Source organism: Annulohypoxylon truncatum, assembly GCF_022578515.1.
Source record: "Annulohypoxylon truncatum strain CBS 140777 unplaced genomic scaffold F4807scaffold_34, whole genome shotgun sequence".
Lineage (NCBI taxonomy): Eukaryota > Fungi > Ascomycota > Sordariomycetes > Xylariales > Hypoxylaceae > Annulohypoxylon > Annulohypoxylon truncatum.
Window position 1 is genome coordinate 406,639 of NW_025953820.1, and position 21,356 is coordinate 427,994.

Consider the following 21,356-nt stretch of genomic DNA (forward strand, 5'->3'; position numbering starts at 1 on the left):
GGTGTATTTTAAATATATATTATAATATTTTAAACGTTAATAAAACTTATATCGGTTAATTTTAAAGTTAATAATATATTTAATATTAATAATAATAAAAATAAAAATAATGAAAATATTAATTTATTTCTTTTAAAATAAAAATAATAAATATAAAATTATACGATAATATAAATTAATAAATAATATTAAATAATTAAAATTATAATTTATAATTAAAAATTTTTATTTATTTTATTAAATAAAAAAAAATAAAAAATAAATACGTATATTAAAATATTAAATAATAAATTTAATAATTAAATTATATAATTTATAAATTATTATAAAAATTATATTTATTTATAAATTATATAATTATTTTTTTTTACGTTTTTTATAATTTTATTTATAAGGTTTTTATTTTTAATTATTTAAAATAATAATTAAAATATATCGGAATAAACTTTATAAAAATTATATTTAATACGGTAATTTATTAACGGATAATTTATATAATATACGTTATAAATATTTTTTTATAATAAATTTTATAAATAATGATTTTTTTATTATTATTTATTTAAAAATATTTAATATATTTATATAAAATTTTAAATAGTTTTATTTTTTTTAAAAATAAAAATCTTTAATTAAATAAATAATAAATTTATAATTTTTATTATTTTTTTTTTATTAAAATATAAAAAACTTTATTTTAAATTTATTTATTATAATATTAAATATTATAATAATAAAAAAAAATTAACTTAAGTTTTTTAAAATATTATTAAATTTATTAATTATATAAAAACTAACGATATAATTTAAAATACATTAATTTATAACCATCCATATTATATTAATATAATTAATATTAACATTTTTAAATTTTATTATAAAAAATAAATAACTTAAAATATCGTTCGTTTAAAATATTTATATTTCATTATTTAAATTTTTTAATAAAAATATACGTGGATAATTATAAAATATATTTAACGTTAAAACGGGAAGTTTTAATATATTTATAAAATTTAACGAAAAAATAATTTAATAATTAATAAAAATTTTATTTATAACTTTAAATTTAAGATTTTAAATTAAATTATTATTAAATAAAATTTAATTAAATGTGGTTTTTACGTTATTTTTTAAAAACACGATTTTTATTTATTTTTTTTTTTATTTAAATTTTTATATTTTTTTTATTTATTAATTTATATTTATATTTATTATTATTATTTTTATATTCGTATATATTATCGTATATTTTTAAATTTTTATTATTTTTTATATTAATTTATTTACGTTATAATAAAATTAATAATTTAATATTTTATTTATTTTATATTTTAATTTTATTATTTAATTATTTAATACTTTATAATATTAATTTTATATATTAAAACTTTTTTTTTAATAATTTTAAAAATTAAAATTATTTATTAATAATTTAAAACATATTTATTATATTATTTAATACACTTTAAAATTTTTTATAAAAAAATATATAATTATATTTTAATTTATTAATTCGGAATATAAGTTTATAAATAATGTTTTAATAATTTTTAAAAATAAATTAAAAAAATTTATTATTATTTATATTATTATAAATATTAAAAATAAATGATATAAATTTTAACGTAAAATTTTTTAAATTAAGTAAAAATTATTAAAGTTTTTTAAAAAATAACGGGATAAAGTTTTTAAATATTATTAAATTATATATTTTAAAAAATTTTAACCATGTAAATATAATAAATAACGTGGATATTTTTTATTTTATATGATTTTTTAATGAATATAATTTATTTAATAAAAAAAAAGTTAATTATTAATAAAATTATTATAAAAACTTACGTTTTTTTTTAAAAAATTAATTTTTTTTATTTATATAATTATTTAATTTTTTAAAAAAAAAATAATTTAAAAGTTTTAAATATTAATTTTAATATTAATTTTAATATTAAAAACGTTAATTACGTTTTTTTAAAATAATTATTATTATTATAATAAAATTAAATAAAATTATATACCGGTTATAATTTTATTATAATATTATAAATAAAAAAATATTATTAATAATTATATTATTTAAATATAATTTAAATAAAATTAAATATTTTATTAAATATTTAAAAATAATTTTTTTTTAAATATTAATTTAATTAAATTATATTATTTAATTAAAATAAAATAAAATAATTAAAATTATATTATAATAAAATAATTAATATAAAATAATATTATTAAAAAAAATAATTAATTAAAGTTTATATTATATATTATAAATTATATAAAATTTTAATATTTATTTATAATTATTTATAATTATTATTTTATATAATTATTTATGTTTTTTATAATTATATTTTATTATATTATATTATAATTATTTTTTTTTTATTTTTTTTTTATAATTATTATAATTATTATATAATTATTAATAATTATAATATAGTGGTACCCGTAATTTTTTCTTGCCTACCTTAATAATTTTACTAGTCCCAATTCGGAAATTTTTTTTTTTTTTTTCTTAACCTATAATAATAACCCTTTTAAAAGTCGGGCAAACCTTCCTAAAAGTCGGGCATAGTTCCACATTTGGAGAGATTGGCGTCTCGTTACTAACAAATTACTCTACAATGGCATAATATTACTACAAAACAGCCTTATCCATCTATCGAGACTATTGAGCGGGCTTGAGCAGCAAGGAGGAAATGGTCCGTTACAATAATCTCTTCCGCAGAATGCAATCCGCCATACTTGAAGTGAACTACCTGGGACATCGTAAATAAAATCGCATCACATTTCTCTCCGTTCATCCATAAATCCAATAGTCCCTGGAAACTTGACTTTAATACAGACATCATCTCCGAATTCATTTGTTCCCCTTGTTTTAGACTAACTGCTACCATGACAGCCATGGCTTTACCGGAAATGGGGTGCGTAGAAGAGAACACTCGGGTATCCGCTACTATTACAGCATTGCTAATGGAGTTTCCCATAGCGTTAATCCCAGGTAAATTGCCATGATCTTTGACTGATGGCCATAAGTTGGCCATGAATATAAGTGCAGCCTGGAAAGTGATGAAACGCCTTGTAATGTCGTTGTCTACAGACACCCATCTTTGCTGCAGGTGTTTAGCTACTTTGGTAAATCTGTCTGTTTGTCGTGCTCTAAATCCCTTATAGAACTCGGACCATCTGGTTTCATATGTATCTTCATTGATGGGTGATCCGGCCATTATGAAGCTTTATTTTTCAAGGTGGATTCTGAAGGGGGACTGCTCGTTGTAAGATGGTATAGGCTCTAAAAACTTTTGGCGCGTTTCTATGTATCTGGTATGATATATAGGTATATATATAACAGTCCATACTGTCGAAAAACAAGCGGAATATTCTCGTAGATATCGGAATCTACTAGGATCTAATGGCCGAGACATTCTTTAAAGCCATGCAACTTGAATGTTAACCTAGGCAAAGAATCGTTCAATTAGAGAAGTTGCTAGATTGTCATATAAACTAATACGAAACCCACATAGAAGAATTTTTCCTGTATCGTGTTCGACCGGTAACTGTGGCTTTCCCAAGGGACCACCTCTAGGTAGGTAACCTAGCTAGGAGTAATTGTCTTGCTATCCAGGAAAATATTTCCTTAAAATTAGTGTAGGTACGTAGAATGGAGTGTAAGGATGCATCAGCAAACAGGCTTATAATCAGCTAGATTATTTCCTGACGGAATGAAGTCGTTCAATGCTAAGAATCGCCGAGAAATATGTGGATTACCGACCCCGAGAGATCGGGGTCGGGGTGGATCTCGGCCATTTCAGTGATCCACTATGGCTTCTGGAGGTGGTGCGTTTCACTGGCTAACTGTCATTCTGCTATCAAAATAACAAATGATATAAAAAATGATAAAATTCCAAGATAATTCGTATTGGGTAAGAAAGCCATCACTCGGTTTCATTCGTCTCTATTAGGCACTAGGTGTTTTGGTACCACTTGACAACACTTACCACACGTCACATCACAGAATATAGCCGGACCCATCTTAAACGCCATGGCGAACAACACCGACGACGGTAGCAGACTCGCTTCTCTCAATTCGGCTACCCTCGGAGCTGAAATGCCCCAAATTACGTTGCCTGACGGAACCAAGGTACAGACGGGAACAGTGGGGTCAGTTTTAGTAGTTTGTCATATACACTACCTAGTATCAAGGGCTAAACTCCAACTTTGCAGTGCATTACTCATCAACATTCGTACGTATAACGAGGCGTACAAGGCCGGAGATAAGGGCAAGCTAGCTCAGCTGGAAGAAGCGATGCGCGCGACGTTACCATTACTGGGCAGGGTTGGCATGTTCGACCTCTTCTCACCCGAAGAATGGATCCAGGGAGACAACGAGGGCCGGAGAGTCGTGGGCAAATTGTACCAACAGTTCAAGTCGGAACAGAAGTAGGCGGAATAGTCTGTATTTTTCATGAACGGGGAACTCCCAACTCCATTAGACAATGTGTCTGTAGCAATAACAAGAAACCACCCAGAACGCCATTCCCATGCGCGTATTTCATCGCCTTGACTTTTCACTTCTTGGAGCGCTTCGGGGTATCCTCGTCAACATCCATCGCCTGCGCTTCCTCGTTGTCCAGATCTCGATTTCGCTTCAGACCCTTCATCTTTCTTGTCTGCAGCTCGCTGAGGTCTTGTCTGCCAAGATGGATGCGGCCGATCTTGTCGCCTATGGTATCCGTCGTCACGTTCTTCTTGACCTTCTCCTCCACCTTTGCCGTCTTCATAGCCTCTTTCAGCACCGCTTCCTCGGGCTCCTGCATGCGGCCGACTCGGAAGTCCATGCGTGGGCCCATTTCCTCAACCTCGACTCGTGGCAATCGCTGTCCGCTGCGCTTCGTCGAGATGAGGTAAACGCGCAGGTGAATTGCCGGCTTTACGGCATCGCCCACAGGCTCGTCGGCCGAGACAGAGACGAGGTACTGCAGACCTTCGACGTCGATCTTGTCGCTCGACGTGTCGCCCTTGAACAGGTCGATCAGCATGCTCTTGGCCATCGTGTACTCGTTGGCGACCGGGCTCTCAAACGCGGTTCCCGAGAACAGCATCATAGGTCGTAGGCCCACGGCGAACTTGCGCCCCTTGAATTGCGAGATGCGGCGATAGCTCTCCGGGTCTAGGTGCAACTCCAACATGTCGAGGATCTTGCCTGCGAAGGTGCGCGCGAATGTCAACGTGTGCGGGCGCTTCTTGGAGCTGATGCCGAATACTAGCAGCGAGGTGTCGTTCTTCTCGCTGAAGAATTCAAGAGACGAGGGATCCTCGAACGGATGAATGTCATTCTTCTTGGTGAATTTCTTGGCGAGCGGTTGTCGCAGAGAGTAGAGGTCTGTTAAAGCATCTTGCGCGATTTGCGAACAGGTCGTTCCGCGACTGAATATTTCTGATCAGTCTGGCCAGTTTATTTATTTGAGCTTCTACCTATCCGAATAAGAGCACGTACAGGAAAAGAGCTGTCTTCGGGTTCTCGACAACCTTGGGAGCCTTCTTCTCGAGAGCTCGTTTAGAGCGAGCATTGCGTGGTTTTCTAGGTGATTATCGTTAGCTAAATGAAAGCCATCGAGTTGGCATTACATTATACGTACATTTGTCGCAACATTTTGGAGATGATCTGAATTGAAGAATGCTAAGATCGTGGATGATCCCGCAGTCGCAATTGGTGATCTAGTTAGAGGGGCCGTTGGAAATTTTTAGGACGGCAGAACTTTTTAATGTGGAGAAGATCAACGAGATAAGAAGGCGGTATGAAGAGCACTTGGGGTTGGTCCCTGCATTCTCTACCGTGAGCGGCCCGACTCGGTCCGCTACCACCTGGCAGGTTCGTTCCACCAATTTGGACCGCTATACCTGTGTTCCTCTAGATGACAACTTCCTGCAAAATTCATCTTGATCAAGTTCACGATCTGTTATATTGAGCACTCATATGCATACGCCCATAAACTTAGAATTTCTTTATACCTCTTCCATTAAAACACAACAAATTCAACGTTAGGTTGTAATCGATAGAACTAATCCGACAGCGTCACGCACAGCGCCAGTCGACATCGCTGCCTTCCTAGAATTACATTGCCTGATTGCATGTCTGTTCTGATTTTCTCAGTTAGACTGTACGACACAGCCTGAGAGTCGGGGGAAGGTCAGGGGTTTGTGCCCCACACCTACAGGCAATCGAGCATTTTTGATCATTCATGTTGGTGATGGCGTTCCTCGTTGGACAACGTCAGCCAGCTGTTGAAACGATAAAATCTTGAAGGTAACCGCCACCACTTCTTACAGGGAAAATAACCAGTTTCTCCAGCCTAGCCGGGGCTCATTCATAATGCGGCATAACGGGAGCTGCCGCAATGTCCCTAATCTTCTCCCGACTCTCAGGCTACGTGAGTCTACTATGCAGAGTCTAGCTCTATGTCAAATTTGGTAGATATTATCAACTTACATTTTCATCGTCTGTTTGACTGCGCCAATTTAGTCTCAGGGATACCATTGTTGAGACTGATAGGGCGTAGGCCGACCCTTCGTTTTTCTCTACAGCCTTGCAGCGACAATCTTCCCATGCATACAGTTGTTTTCAGGCCCCTGTCATTCTAGTTTTGTTGTCAATAAGCTCTAAGTAGGTAGCTACTGTTGGGAATTACCTATGTCCTCAACGACAGAACCAACGGAATCATATCCGGATGCAACGATTGGCAGCAACCCTATGTCGATCAACCCTTACGGATGTTACGGCACCAACGGACATATGGATTTCCAGCTTCGAGAAAGTCCAGTTGTTAGTTCCTGAAACAGCGCGATCAAGAATCAAGAATCGACATTTCTTGTTGAGTTCACGACCAAACGTCACCGGAAATACCATATCTGAGGTCCGGATATAACGTCCCTGAGCCCTATCTCAATTGACTGGAGAGAATAATCCTCCTTGGGTACAGGGCATTAGTAAGGCAATGGACCCTATCATCTTACTTCGTATAATTACGAAAGCTACAGTGAAGTGGAGGTCGACGCTCTGGTGATAAACAGTTTGATCTAGTTGCTGGGCAAGAGGGGTATGGAAATTGCTACTCTTAAAGACGTTCATGATATTCAGTACATTCAAAGCGGCACAGTTAACATTTTCATGGCTAACCCTGTACACAGCACCACCGACGATATTTTGTGAGTTTAATGAGCTACCACGGGCCTATACGCCGCCTTTCGCCTAGCGCCCTGGAAGAAATTAACTTGGCAGGTCTCTAACTAAACCAAGTACACGGTAGTGTGGAAGAAAGCACGTGTGAAGCTATCTCGCCATAGGTAGTCGATGCGTGCTGGGCATTAGATAAGTCTGTCGATCATGACTTATTGCAGGAATGGGTAAAACGATGAAGTGAGGCCCACTGGATCTGGATGTTTTGAAACTTAGAGCGGGTTGCCGTGAAAGTTTTATCACGTTTACCTTGCATTATGCGATCGTATGGTCCCGGCTTTCCGGGGCTCGCAGCAACCAGACGCAATGCAACTACCGGAATGGACCCTATTAGAGCATCGATTCTATTACGCCGTCTCAGCGCCGGCACGCGATTTTACCTGCTTCTGGTTAGAGCCATGCAGGCAGCAAATCTTTAGAAGCAGGCTTACGGCGCCATCACGGGGACGTTAACTATATCCGGCATCTCGTCAACCTACGGGGCTCCACATACACTATCCCAACGTGGTGTTGATCAGGAACCAGCTTTGAGCCGCATAAAAATTATGCTATCTGTTAGAAGCTCGATTGCGACGTTGATTTGATGTGTCATGTCGCTAAAGGTCGTAAGTTGAGGAATGCTACGCTGCAAGAAAAATCTTCCTATAGACCTGCATATGTATGTTTCAAGAAAAACTTCGGTCGACCGTATGGGCTAGGTCGCATTGGTATTCACCATAGGAAGTAAGTATAATTCTATCTAATCTTGGTTATAACTAAATACCTAGTCGGATATCTCTATTATAACTGACTCGATCGACTACGTACGAGGGGCTAAGAATCAAAGCTTCCAGAAGCCTGGGCAAATGGATTCAAGTGCCGCGATGTCACTTTATAAACGTGTCCGACCGTCTTTCGGGCACCATTCCGGCCTTAGTCTATACTGTAACACAATAGCACCGAACGGCCGAGTTGCACACACGTCAGCTAGTCTCCTTTATCATGTTCGCAAGCTTCGAATCTCTGAATCCCGGGGCGAGGTCTCCTGATTCGGCAGGCCTACCCTCTGAATTGCTTACGGACCCGGTCGTAACGGCCTAGCTTGCCAAGATGAAAAATCCAGGGGTCAATATCATCACCGGCATATTGCCGCTTTTGAGCTTAGCTGTATCTTAGCTGTTGCAACCAGCTCGAAGATACCCATACACCCACGAGGGTCGGGGGTTAACGTCCCACAAGGCTGGGTCGCCAAGTTCGCGCTGGCGAATCGTTTTTGCATATCAAACATGAGACATCAGATGGGAACGGCAGCAGGGATCGGTTAGACGTCCTGGTCTCGCCCGCGTGGTTTTCCACCTCTATCCACGTTCAGTAAAAACATGGCTCTGGATTCCTTTGTAGATTTTTCTTCCCCAAGATACGATGTCTGGGGTTTCGTTCCTTTAAACCTTTCTCGTTCTCTGTTTTGGCGATACTGCGGTGCCGTTCGTTTCATTCCCCGTCAGGTATCTCTTGCATATTACGTTGGCGATTAGTCAAGATGCGGTTCCTTTCGTTGTTGTCGCTGCTATGCCTGGGTGCATTGCAGCCAGCGCTGGCCGCTCTCAACCTCACTGGAGTTCCCGCTTGTGGTGTAAGTTTCGAGAGGGAGTTCATCCCTCTGGCAAGATATTAGTTATAGGCTGGCTGACATTCAACTAGTTAAAATGTCTCGCGACTGAGGTCGCCAGTTCGGACTGCACGCTCACGAATACGACATGTATCTGCACAAATTCAGTGCTTCTAGCCGATATTACCGAGTGCGTCACAGCGAGCTGCTCGATTCGCGACCAATTAGGTGAGTTTATAACATGGAAATCGCGTTGATTTTCTTCGATGGCTGACTGGCATAATACCAGCGACGAAGAAATTCCAGGCCGAAACTTGCGGTATTCCAGGCGAGGACAGGACTGCTCTTGTCAAAATCATTGCGATTGTATTTGGCGCACTTGGCCTGCTGGCTTTCGTTTTACGATGCATGGCAAGGCTCATTGGGCCGCATGATTGGGGTCATGACGATTCGGTGATGTGTTTGGTTATGGTACGCCGACATCGACTCGAATTCTTACCGTCCGTCCCCTTCTAACATCCTATATAGGTCCTCGAAATCGCTTTCGCGTGTCTATCAGTACCTAGTAAGTCATCTTGCCTATAACATATAGTTTTAGACTAACAATTGGTCAGTTTCCAATGCCGGACTTGGATTGGACATGTGGTTTGTCCCACATGATTCCATCACCGAGGTCCTTAAAGTTGGTGACCCCCTTACTTTCATACGAAGCAACCTACTCTAACAGAAAATAGCTGTATTTCTTCGATGAGTTATTGTACATTACGGCACTGGCTCTGACCAAGATTTCTATTCTCTTCTTTTACCTCAAGGTGTTTCCGAAGCGCTCGTTCCGCATTTGCGCTTGGGCCCTCATATGCTTAAACCTCGTATGGGCGCTCACTTACGACCTTCTTCTCATCTTCCAATGCAATCCGATATCCGGCGCATGGACATTCTGGGATGGTGAAACTGAGTCGAAGTGTATCAGCATCAATATATTAGGTTGGTCTGCTGCGGCTATAAATATCGCGTTAGACTTGGCCGTCATCGCTCTCCCGCTCCCGTCATTGTTCGGGCTATCCTTGTCTATGAGAAAGAGGCTTCAGATCATAGCTATGTTTGCTGTCGGCTTCTTGTAAGCTATTCTGGAGATCCTCAACCGTCGAGAGCAACTATTAATTCGTTACACAGCATCACGGTCGTCAGCGTCATCCGTCTATATTCGCTTATCCATTTCGGTGATACCCAAAATCTCACTCGTAAGTCTTCCCCTTCTTCACTTAGTTTCCCCAGATTCCAGGGTCAGTATTAACACATATCACAGAGGACTACGTCGAAACGGGATACTGGTCCACGATCGAAGTGCCCGTCGGCATCATCTGCGCGTGTATGCCTGCGGTGCGCTCGCTCTTCAGCCGCGCGCTGCCCAAGATCTTTGGCACGACGCGGAATATGGGTTCAAATTTCAACACATACGGCCCGTCGTCAGCCAGCCGACTAGGCCCCGACTCCCGCAACAAGATCAGCGTCAAGCAGGAGTGGTCGGTTCTCAGCGAAGGTCCTAACGATTACAAGCGCAGCGAGAGGGACTCTTCCCTCGAGCTTCTGACCGTAGGCGGGGTGGAAGGCATGCAGAGGAAAGAAATGGGAACGGGGTTCGAGGTCGGAACCGCGATTTCGAGCCGTAACGATCTTGTCCCGACGCGCAAGATGACGCTCTCGAAGCACGACGGCACGTGGCGCGGTATAGCGATCCCGGATCAGGAAGGGAGCTCGTATAAGTCGGCTGCGTATACGACGGAACGGGAGCTGCGGTAGAGAGGTTGGCTTTGTAGATTCTGGCGGTTGGAGTTTGTACTAACTCGCTGGCTATTTTGATACGAATACTAAAAAGGGAATTTCCTACTCTTTTACGTACCTACCCAAGGTAGCAAGTGCTTTGTCTGCTGCTGCTGGTGATGTTTACAATTATTCCGGACTTCCCTTTCTAATGCTTCACCAGCGGCCTGACCTCTTGATTTCTTTTGTTTCCAGGCATTTACATATGCGGTACCCTCGTACTGCTCGAGACTCTGATAATATTTCGCCCCTAGACCCTGCAGAATCTTACATTTTTCATCCATTGTCCTAGCTAGCAAGACTTGTGCTGCCTTAGATGGTACTCGATTTCTCGTCGTACTCAGCGACCCAAACGTCACCTTCGTCATCAGCCGGCCAGCCTACACTAACCCAAAGTCATTCAGCCAACGTCAAGACCGGCTCCGTCCCCGCCTCGAGAGCATGTATCTCTCGCTCTTCACACCAAATACGTTTTCTACAAAGAGCGTATCGGCCACGGCAATCAACCCATCTCGCGTCAAGGAGTAGCAATTTCTAGCAAAACTCGTCCTCTGCCTCTTGATCCTGTTAACCCACCCATGACCCGGGACCAGGATCAAGAGGCAGAGAGTGAGCTCTAAGGCCGTGACGTTCTTTAGGACAATCAGACCGCCCCACGACGGCTAAGCCCAGAGCGAGACCTTATCATCGACGAAGACGGTACGGTTATTGAGCGATGGAACGCGACTGTTTGCGGATTGACCAAGATGGTGGCGCTTATAGTCAGGGGTTTGAAGGTGCTTTGGTGTCCGCATGATGATTTGAGAGAGCCAGTTTTGAATAACTAGAGAGAACCAAATCGATGAAAGAATTGAAGTTAGAAGGCGGGGCGATGTAAGTTTAAGACAAGATAGGATGTTTGTTTCAAGTGATGCACCTCCTATTGGCGCTCTGGGTAACCGCATCAAAGGCAGGAGTGAGGCTAGTTGCGAATATGATTGATCCTCAGCCAATCGGCGTAAGGTAGAAGATGCCATTTTGATATTCCAATCTTCTAGCCTTGAAGGCGATGGTTTCGTGTAAGCACCACTCGCCCATTATCGCGGGTTTCAAAGGAAATTTTCAGATTGTAGATAATATTAATTGCCGAACAGCTTTCAGGTTAAGCCTGTCGTCGCCACAAGAATGCGAGTCTACGTGATATCATTTCTCGAGGAACCACTACGGTAACGACTAGAACAACGGAGATATTATCAGAGATACATACATTTCTTGTTGGCACCTTCTAGGTGCAACACAGTATTATTCAGTCTTCCATATTAGGTATGTAGGTTAGGAACAATGTTGTGTTGTCTTATAAGCTCTAGACAACACCAGGAACTTTCTAGATACGGGTTATGGTGACTATCCCCACCCGCCTTAGGGATTCAGGAACTAATCGCATTGCTTTCCATGGCTATTTAAGTTGGCACATCCTCCTGGTAAATTTCAGACTTAAATGATCATTTCCTACCTAAGTGAAGTACCTATCTGTTATCACATCGAAACACCATCAACGATCAACCACAACTTACCTCAAAAGTAGACGGAAGACACACTTACATTTCGACAATGCTCCGACCAGCTTTTTATTTCATAGTTCTCTTTACGATATTCATGATTTGGTTATTGTATTTACGTTATGATTATGAATACTTATTCGTGCTGGTGTTTTCGGTTGTCGTGGACCGAGTTTGCAGAAATTATTCTAAATGTGTCCGAGTGAATACCTACTATGTACTTAGGGGTTTATATACCAATTATCCGGTGTAGAGCTGATAGTTTAAGTGCTGTCATGCATCTCCTCCACTCACCGCAAAGGCTATGAAGTGAGACTGGAAACATCTTATCAACCTTGGAAGCTAAAGACAATAAGTATAATTGGTTATTGGAAGGACTAATTGGAGCTGGAATACTTAATACAGAAGCACCATTAGCGTCTCAAATCCAAGAGCATGGTCGTACATTCATTATGAGATGAAAAAGGGGCTATTATTGCAGAAGTTATCGAGACTGGCGGACGGTTTACATGGAGACAGAAACCCTTAGAAATTTCCAAACTTGTATTACTCTTTAGAAACCTGGTGGAGATCGAAGGACTAGCAATGCCCCTTCAGGATGTTGATTGTATGTCCAGATCACAAGGAGCCTCATGACTTCGAAGCAAACAGTATCCAACTATTTTCTTTTTTCCTGTGGAGGGTTCCACCTTGTGTTTGCTGTATGATCCAAATACCACATGTCTCTCGATCTGTTTTCGTAATGTTATGAAGTATACGTAATCAGTGGACGCTGTTTGAATCTTGTCTTGGTGCTCTTCCGTCGTACATGTATTACGTGATGAGCACACCGCAGCGAAGTTACAACGGAGTGAGGCCATTTATTACTTGAGGAAGGAGCTACGCGTTTATAATATAATCGTAAGATGGGCTCTCAAATTCTCTGGATGAGTTTCTTCTTGCTACTACTAGGTACTGCTACCTCAACCCCCTTTCAAAATCACGATACTGGTATTAGACACTTGTAAGTCTTCAGTCAAGTCTGGCTTTCTGTTACTATTTTATTCCCCTTTCTAATATCTGTACGATACTAGGAACTCATCTTTTATAAGATTCTGCCTATAAATTTTCTGAACATGGATCATTCATATTCTACCACAAGGGCCATCCTTTTCATTATCGGCACAATCCTTTCTCGCCTAGCCGTTGGAAGTGTCTGGGCACAATTCTGCGATGACGAGGCCTGCTCCGTCAACTGTGGTCTTTCCGTCAGCGTCAACAACCCGGCCTGTCTACGCAAAGAATGGGGGCGGAAGTCGGTCAGATTACATGGCCAGAATTTTATTGGATCTTATCTAGTTAACTCCCCTGATGCGAATTGCGGCTGCCAGAACGACTGCACCTCCATACCTGGCACCGGGCTTCCTATCTGCATAGACCTTACCAACAAAGCCACCGCACAGTCGTACCGCTTCCAACTCACCACCTGTAAGCAAGACGAAGCTGGCCCGGGGCAGGGTGTTGGCGATAACTGCAATACCTCCTCATCTTCTGCTGCTCTACTGGCCCCTATCACTACGATTTCCTCCGCTATCATATGACTAGATCTCAAAATGGCATCAATGATATTCCAAGCGACGCCGGAAATAGGCGTTGAAGTCACAACTCGGGCTCTTTTCAATGGTTGCTTATGAAGATTAGATACTTGATTCCTAGCAAGACACATATACTTACCTAGACAGCATAGATCTTTCGTTTCATATACTTATTTAGCTAGAAAGAGAATACCAGCGACGATATCACGCAGACTGAAGGTCCAAACGAAGCTGCAATGAATAAGTCTCATTGACTCTCCAATACTGCAACCCATAAAACACTCCAAATCGGAGAACTCCATAGGGTTAGGAATAAAAAAGGCAGATAGTTCTTTAATGTTGCCCTTCTTCACGATCATATCCCTTAAGAACTGAGCTCATGTCGATCGTCTCCGTCAGTATTGGCCCCTATTTCTCTCGGATATCCAACATTGATTCCCTTTTTGCGTAGAGATGATATTTAGAGCGGACACTGTATCTACAGCGATGATAATTCCTTGGCCACCCGTTTCCTGCACCTGATTGGCCACTCTTTAGGGCGTAATAGATAAAAGGCAGTGTCTGCTACTCATGTCTCGGTGGAGTCCTAGGGTGTGCTCCCTTAGTCTTAGCCTTGGCCTGTTATATATATGTTTAATCCTGGGAAAGATATTTCAGGAAATCAAATCGTGTCCATCATCATACTAAAGTTCTCTCATCACCGAACAGGTTCCTTGTAGAACACCGGAAGGAACTTTTTGCTTCAAGTAGTATGGGGGCTGTGTTAAGTATGATAACTGTTCAGTCCCACTAACTGATCCGACCCAAATTAAGTCCAGTGCATACACAGGCGTGATTTGGACGCTATGTACGCGCTTCGACATTACTATACATCGAGAGACGTCCTAGAACAATTAGTCTAGAACCCAAGATTCAAGACCTCGTCTTGGTCTCTAACGATAGACCCAAAATGTCCAATGTGATAGCACTTATCAAGGAAATAAGCCCCCAACGCCGTACATGCAGATCACGGCGGCCCAATTACATTACCGCATTCCATATCCCATGTTCCCGAGTTGACCCTACTAGGATGAAGTAGTTGTCGATGTGATGGATAGTAATCTTCACTCTTGTTTCTCCTTGGCGTTCCCGACGAATCGCTCCTTCATAGATAGCCGTTTTCCTCCCATAGACTTGAATTTGTCGATCAGGGTCTTCCTCGAGTCTAGCTCGGCAATGTCATCGCCGCCCCCGACACTCTTTCCGTTGATCATGATATTAGGTACAGTTCGTCGTCCAGTCGTGACGCCCAACTTGGCTTGTAATTGTTTACCCAAGGGATGCTCATCGAGCTCGACGACGTAAGGGGCGGGGTCGATAGAGTATTTCTCGAGAAGAACACCTTTTGCACGTTTCGAAAAAGGGCAATATGTTTTTGAGAAGATCACAACTAATGGTAGATTAGCTATACGATATAGATCACGGTTAACATACTAGGCCTACCTGGAGATTTCTTTAGTATATTGCTGAGGGTCACTTCGACTTCGCGGTCCTCGTCCGACTCTTCCTCCTCTTCATCGGTCCCTGCGCCCGAACCCTTGCTACCTTTCTTTTGTCCTCCAGCAGAGCTTCCAACACCAACGACCTCGCTCGGCGCATCTGGTTTTAAAGGTGCCTTGGCATTGGCTAGATCTTTGGCCTTCTGCTCGGCGGCTCGCAGCCGATCGGACATCTCCTTGGCTAATTGCTCATCATCCTCGTCGACGGATCCATCTCCGTCTTTGTCCTTTACTGTTGAGTCGACGGTTGTGCCCTTGCCGCTCATGACTACTTGGCCACTACCTTGTTGGTGGCCTAGGCCATTCATGGTCTTGCCAAAGAAATCTTGCACCGTTCGATTATCGTGAGGGATGGTCGATCGCATTTGGGATGTGAAAAATAAGGTGGTAATGATGGCGGCTAGCGCCACCATCGTAAGGAGGCGTACTCTTCTGGCCGAAGGCATTATGGAGGGATTGTTTAGGGCGGACTGAGCACTGAGGGTTTACTGATGGTTACGCATATGATGGAAATCCCGGATGTGTTAGGGTGGCGAATTTACGATCGAACGGAAGGAGCTAAAGTATTCTTTTGTTTGGTGATTGTCCGCGAGCGTCTATCTGACGGCCGGCGCAAACATGCCTCTATCGTTTGGAGAGTGTCAATGGGAACAATCGGAACAAAATACCAATTAATTGTCGATTTGAATATGATTACTTAGGACGGACGAGGAAAGGTTCGGGATCTGCGCTTAGAGGGAGAAAGTTCGAAACCGACTTGTGGTTTTGATACCAGGGGGGCTATTCGAAGTTTTGACAGGGCTGAAATGGCGATCTGGCAAAGACTGGATACCGACAAGACGATTTCGAATTGAGGCGGCTAAATGCGACCCTCAGCGCATTAACAAGTTAATTAGTTACTAGCTTGCTAGTTTCAGTTACACAGACAATTAAAAAAGGTGTGCAAAAAGCAAGGAGTGATAGCTAAAAACTGATTAATTTGGTGATTAATTGAAGGGTAGTTTGAGCGGATTGAATTAAAGAAAAAAGAGTGAGTGAGGGTTGAAACATCAAAGATGGAAAATGGGCAAATACGTAGTGTAAGGAATGACGAAGGTGGTTTTGGTTGTGGTTCAAACTTTAACTTGGACGATACCCCTGTAAACTTACCATATTCACCTGTAAACCCTTGCAATTTATACCGTAGCTTGCCTGGCACCAACTGCTTTTGTGTGTGTTTACTGGTTGGACTTGCTCAAGCAGAAGTCTAGGCCCCGCAGTATGCCGCAGTACGCCGCAAACCCCCAGTCGGATCGGCAATTTTTTCTTGGTAAAGCTTTACCCTTTACATCTTTACATCGCTTACTAGCAACCTTAGAGCTTGGAAAAGGAAAACTTAACAAGATAAAATATCAATGGAAGACCTTACTTTTCTTGATCTATTTACCTAACATGGTCTAGTAATGCTCTAAAATTATCTTCTCATTTTAGATTTGGACTCAACTTGCAAGCCCCCATCTGCAAGGGGAAAGGGGCCCTATCAATGAAGCTCTGGCCTCGTATGGATTGATAAGCCTTCAAATGTCCCGGCAGCATCGCCGCGACATGCAGATCTGGGGTAAAATTTCCCCCTGGACAATGCATCATTCATCGTCCATTCACGACCCCGACCTCTCAATATATTATTATATTGCCATGTAAAGGATCAATCAAAGGTTCGAAATCGTCGGGATCTTTTAATATATCAATTCGCAACCATCCATTATTTTCTATGTTGTTCGGCATGTTGCGTTGGTTTCCGAGAGTCGGGAGAATTTGTGGGACGTCAACATGCGACAGGACGGACAATAAGGCTGGCTTACGGCTACGCGCATCCGATCGTCCCAGTCTTATATAACAAGTTGACCGACGACGTGATCCATAATTGTGAGCGGAGTATTATGCGAATAGTCTTTGCAGACAAGTTGCGTCGAACATACGATTATCCAGAAGCGTGATCTTCGTTCCTATGATGTCGCTTCGTAGGGCTTGACCATTGGCAACTCCTTTGGTGGAATGAGTGCATTGATCAATTCAAACTGGAGTGTTTACCTTCATCGCGACCTTCAAAGAATACCTGTAGTAGGAATCCGTCAAACTCGAACGCTTGGATTAGCATATTCTCATATACCGACAGAGTCTCGGTAGGTATATATCGCTAAGATACGTAGTTGGCGATATATCCTGCCGCGCGGGTATCCCCGTCGATCGAATGCGCTACTAGCCATGCTAAACAATTCCAGAATCGCTAGGCACTCCCAATGTATCGTCGCAATGATGCGAGGGGAACTTCAGTCAACTTGGCCGAGAAGGTTCGCAACAGACGGCAGGCAAGGATTGGACAGTAAGGCTGGACAGGTCACGACTGCGTAGTACTGAATTTTCTGCCCCTATGACTCGGCAGATAGGGATATCAATGCTCAAGGTTCCTGGTGCCAGCTGATGCCGGAAAGGTTATTCCTCTCACACGGTTAGTCAACACTCTGATGATTGATTTACACAGTTAAACTTACTAAGACCGTGCAGATTCTCATTTAAGCCGCTCAATCGATCTCGGCCGGGCCGCCTGTCGGTCAGCTTTGACCATGCTTGAATCCCAACTTGGGATGAAAGACAACGTTAGATATAAAACAAATGACTAATCATAGTGTTTTGGCCACAACATGGCCTATTCTTTTCTTTCGTCGATGTCGACAGGACCGTTTAAACTCTGAAATAGCAGTCATTTTGCGATTGCAGACTGTATGGGAAGTATGAGTACCAATTGACCTTGATGGCTCTTTCCTCAGTTTTGGAAATATTTGAAGAACCTTCCCCTCTAGTTGTGAGTCCGTCCTGCCATCAAGGTACGCAGTCATCGCTCACCAGACTCTACTTATTCACACCCAACTTCACTCAAGTCAGTTGGTTATTCTATACAACATCATCCATCATCCATCTTATCCAATTCTTAGGAACAGACATTGCAATAGTACTATTGGTTGGTTTATCCCCCCCACCTGTTCTACAATTTCAGCATTGACACATTATTATACAAAACAGGCGCCCGATACTTTTGCACCATCTTCTTCTTACTTCAACCCAAGCAACCTTGGAAGCTCTTTTCTTCTTCTAAATTTTTCAGCATACAAATAGGATAGTTTTACCTTCACACTTATCACGGCTTCTGAACCCGGGAAACAAAAGTTTCTTCTACCCATCAGTCCCGAACATACTCTTACATTTATCTTAACCGCCATACAAGATGGAAGGATTCCCATCCGAAATCGTCCTCGGCATTGCTGAGTGCCTAGATTCTAAGTCCCTTCTCAACCTCATGCTGGCAAACAAGGTAAGGCTACTTCTGATCCCACAGACATCGTCTTTCCGCAGTGCTAGCAGGATAAACTAACTACTCAACATAGCAACTGCACGCGCTCATCAGCAACCACGAGCGTTCGATCTCTACGAACATTGTGTCGAACTTCGTTATTCCGCCGATTGGTACGGTATTATCGTCCGAGATGTTTATGCGCCGCCCCGTTACGGAGGGTACTTTCCAGATGGCCGCTGAGATCGCCAAGCGTGACACCCACACCGAGGGTGTTTTGAATTCCGACTTTGTGAAGCGGAGCATGCCAGCTCGCTTCGAATCATCAAGCGCCGAACAGAAGCAGGTATTACACGCGCTCCTCAAGAAGGCAATTCTGCAATGCAACCACATTGCAGACATTGCTGTCAAGTCTCCATGTCGCCCAATGAACGAAATGTGCTACAACTGGATGAAGGGGAAATTTTTCGAGCCTCGCGACTTGCCCTTGGGTTACCGGCTCATGGACCCGTGTACCAACATGGGCGCGCGCGCGAGTCAGCGCGAGTACCTCACCACCCTTGCTAAGGAAGAGATCGCAATGATCTACTTCCTCGTAACGACCCTGAGTTGGGGATTCTTCCTCGACAACTTTGACCTCGCCCACGCTGACACCAACTTCCCAGAGCGTCAGGTGGTCTTCAAGGAGTGCGTGCTCCGCCACGGCTCGTGGTTCGCATGGAGCCACATCCTCGGAGATGGTGCTTGGAAGTCAATGGCAGACAAGGTGCAGAAGATCGGCTGGACCGAGCTCGTTAGTTTCGAGCTCGGCGATGAAGATACTCCCCCCAGTCTGCATTCGACTCTGGTGGAACGCTTCAACGAGCTGTACATGTCGGACCCCTCTGCCTGGGACGGCACAACCAATGGCCAGGTGAACGTCCTCAGCCAAGTAGTCTACGACCTCGTCACCGGGGACGAGAAGGAGGAGAAGCCCGCGGAAAAGTCTGCGGAGGAAATTGCGGAGGAAGTTGTGATGGAACTTTTGGAGGCAGCAGTGGAGGAGGCCGGAGAGTAAGGAGCGCAATAGAATGCGCCCGTAGCCGAGGATGATGATGATGATGATGAATTTGTTTACGTCCAAGGGCTATAGCAGTACTAAGTACACATAGCAGCGCGTATCGGTGACGCATGGGACGTCTAGAGTACCTAGGTAGGTAGGCAGAGCTAGAGTTCCGCTTGACATAAGGAAATTTTATCCTCCACTCCTGCCTCTTGCATTACTCTAGCCAGTGAGCGCCAGCCCTAGCTAGCCGATTATATTCAGGAAAAACCCTACTCCGGGTCCACCTTCTTCTAACGTCTTTCAGAACCACCCTCCAACGCCCAGCGAGCCCTAAAGCGGGGTAAAAAAACCTGAATAAATCGGACCGTTGGTTAAGTTGCCCACAGCGGGATTCGAACCTACTCGCTTCACGTAGTCGTACGCTAATGCGCGGCCAGACGCTTTAACCACTGCGCCATGTGGGAGTAGCCGAGGATGAGGCTGCTTAAGAGGCTCTGGAGGTCGGAGGTTGGAGGTGAAGGCGAGTACCAGGTTTAACTCGTATCATTATAGAGGTTGCATGGCGGAGTCGGACCAGGAGTTCTGGAAGATAGGATTGCACAGAGGATAGAGGGGCTTCGCGGCATGGTTGGTTGTTTTATGGTCCCGTGCTCTAGTCATATTTCTGGTCTCCCTCATTTGCATCGCGAGGGTGGTGATACGTTCGATTGGGTGATCTGCTTTTTGTGATCAGCAAGCTTGATATGCGCTGCTGATTTCTAGCGTACTTGTGATAGCGATTTGGGTTTCTTCCTTTTTTCTCTCTTTTTCTTGTTATCTCTATATGGCGAGATGGAGAGGATATCTATCGATATACTTACTCACATAACTTACCGGTAGTAAACCCTAGATTTGATGTCTTGACTTGGATAGGATGTCGGCGTAGTTCTCGACTTTTCCTTGGAGGCTCGCAATGTTCGTCTGATATCAATGATTCTAGAAACAGGATAAAAACCACGTTAATAATTGAACTTAACCTGTTCAGCTCGTAATTCGTAGTCGGTTCCAGTCAAACACTCCTGCGGTAGTTAGATGGAGCTATGTCGTAATTTAGCCTTGAGGATGTAAGACCTAAGCCAAAGGTACCTGGACCCAAATCCTCGTTGGGGCAGTGCTGGATACTCGCTCCAGTATGACACAATAATCTCCTACACTACTCCTGTAACAGCTAAGAACTAGCAATTTCGAAAATGAGCCAATTCAGAAGTATCTCGATAGGTTAGTCATAGGAGGGTATTGTGAAAATTCCGCAGTATGAAGCCGATCGTAAGCATCATCGTGAATAGCAACCGACGCGAAAAATAAAATTAGCTAAGAAAACTAGTAAAAATAGAGGAAGTCCGAAGCGAAAATCATGCACGTATTTGGCTAGTCCGCGATCTAGTCAAGAGATGGTCCCTCCGGGGCCACGTTCATCTCGGTTGTTCCCCACGACGGGCCGGGGCATGACATGACTCACCCGGCGGGACGGGGACGGCTCCAATTTCTAGTTAGACACGAAATATGCTGCCACGAGTTCATGTCTTTAGCGATGCGGGACACGTTGACTTGGCGATGTAAGGGGTTCGGAATTCGATCCGACCTCGCAAGGCGTGTTAGACATTGATATGTAATTAGCAGGACCTCGCGAGCTCCTAATTAG

General features: G+C 42.2%; 7 protein-coding genes and 1 pseudogene across 8 annotated transcripts; 4 read left to right on the forward strand and 4 right to left on the reverse strand.

The window, feature by feature from the left end:
* The first annotated feature begins 3,900 nt into the window (after positions 1–3,900).
* Positions 3,901–4,512, forward strand: F4807DRAFT_233306 (uncharacterized protein). Its single transcript, XM_047994181.1, has 2 exons — positions 3,901–4,167; positions 4,231–4,512. Exons 1-2 carry the CDS (start codon positions 4,049–4,051, stop codon positions 4,448–4,450), a joined length of 339 nt encoding a protein of 112 aa, XP_047851021.1. The 5' UTR covers positions 3,901–4,048; the 3' UTR covers positions 4,451–4,512.
* Positions 3,901–5,791, reverse strand: F4807DRAFT_439366 (Brix-domain-containing protein). The gene is made up of 3 exons (XM_047999195.1): positions 5,646–5,791; positions 5,504–5,587; positions 3,901–5,433 (listed from the first exon to the last, which is right to left on the reverse strand). Exons 1-3 carry the CDS (start codon positions 5,657–5,659, stop codon positions 4,575–4,577), a joined length of 957 nt encoding a protein of 318 aa, XP_047851022.1. The 5' UTR covers positions 5,660–5,791; the 3' UTR covers positions 3,901–4,574.
* A 2,726-nt stretch (positions 5,792–8,517) lies between these two features.
* F4807DRAFT_233333 (uncharacterized protein) lies at positions 8,518–10,677 on the forward strand. Its single transcript, XM_047994182.1, has 8 exons — positions 8,518–8,855; positions 8,924–9,059; positions 9,121–9,302; positions 9,360–9,396; positions 9,446–9,513; positions 9,566–9,948; positions 10,005–10,072; positions 10,138–10,677. The coding sequence occupies exons 1-8, from the start codon at positions 8,763–8,765 to the stop codon at positions 10,629–10,631; spliced, it is 1,461 nt and encodes a 486-aa protein (XP_047851023.1). The 5' UTR covers positions 8,518–8,762; the 3' UTR covers positions 10,632–10,677.
* A 467-nt stretch (positions 10,678–11,144) lies between these two features.
* On the reverse strand, positions 11,145–11,629 carry F4807DRAFT_233389 (uncharacterized protein). Its single transcript, XM_047994183.1, has one exon. The coding sequence runs from the start codon at positions 11,594–11,596 to the stop codon at positions 11,315–11,317; it is 282 nt and encodes a 93-aa protein (XP_047851024.1). The 5' UTR covers positions 11,597–11,629; the 3' UTR covers positions 11,145–11,314.
* A 1,676-nt stretch (positions 11,630–13,305) lies between these two features.
* Positions 13,306–13,770, forward strand: F4807DRAFT_463716 (uncharacterized protein; the record flags this gene model as incomplete). Its single annotated transcript, XM_048002021.1, has 1 exon — positions 13,306–13,770. One exon carries the CDS (start codon positions 13,306–13,308, stop codon positions 13,768–13,770), a length of 465 nt encoding a protein of 154 aa, XP_047851025.1.
* A 977-nt stretch (positions 13,771–14,747) lies between these two features.
* Positions 14,748–16,162, reverse strand: F4807DRAFT_233651 (glutaredoxin). Its single transcript, XM_047994184.1, has 2 exons — positions 15,247–16,162; positions 14,748–15,193 (listed from the first exon to the last, which is right to left on the reverse strand). The coding sequence occupies exons 1-2, from the start codon at positions 15,746–15,748 to the stop codon at positions 14,868–14,870; spliced, it is 828 nt and encodes a 275-aa protein (XP_047851026.1). The 5' UTR covers positions 15,749–16,162; the 3' UTR covers positions 14,748–14,867.
* A 2,058-nt stretch (positions 16,163–18,220) lies between these two features.
* F4807DRAFT_439378 (uncharacterized protein) lies at positions 18,221–19,885 on the forward strand. The gene is made up of 2 exons (XM_047999196.1): positions 18,221–18,651; positions 18,725–19,885. Exons 1-2 carry the CDS (start codon positions 18,565–18,567, stop codon positions 19,685–19,687), a joined length of 1,050 nt encoding a protein of 349 aa, XP_047851027.1. The 5' UTR covers positions 18,221–18,564; the 3' UTR covers positions 19,688–19,885.
* Positions 19,886–20,052: 167 nt separating this feature from the next.
* F4807DRAFT_t123 lies at positions 20,053–20,139 on the reverse strand (annotated as a pseudogene). Its single transcript has one exon. The product of its transcript is annotated as a tRNA-OTHER (tRNA).
* Between the last annotated feature and the right edge of the window lie 1,217 nt (positions 20,140–21,356).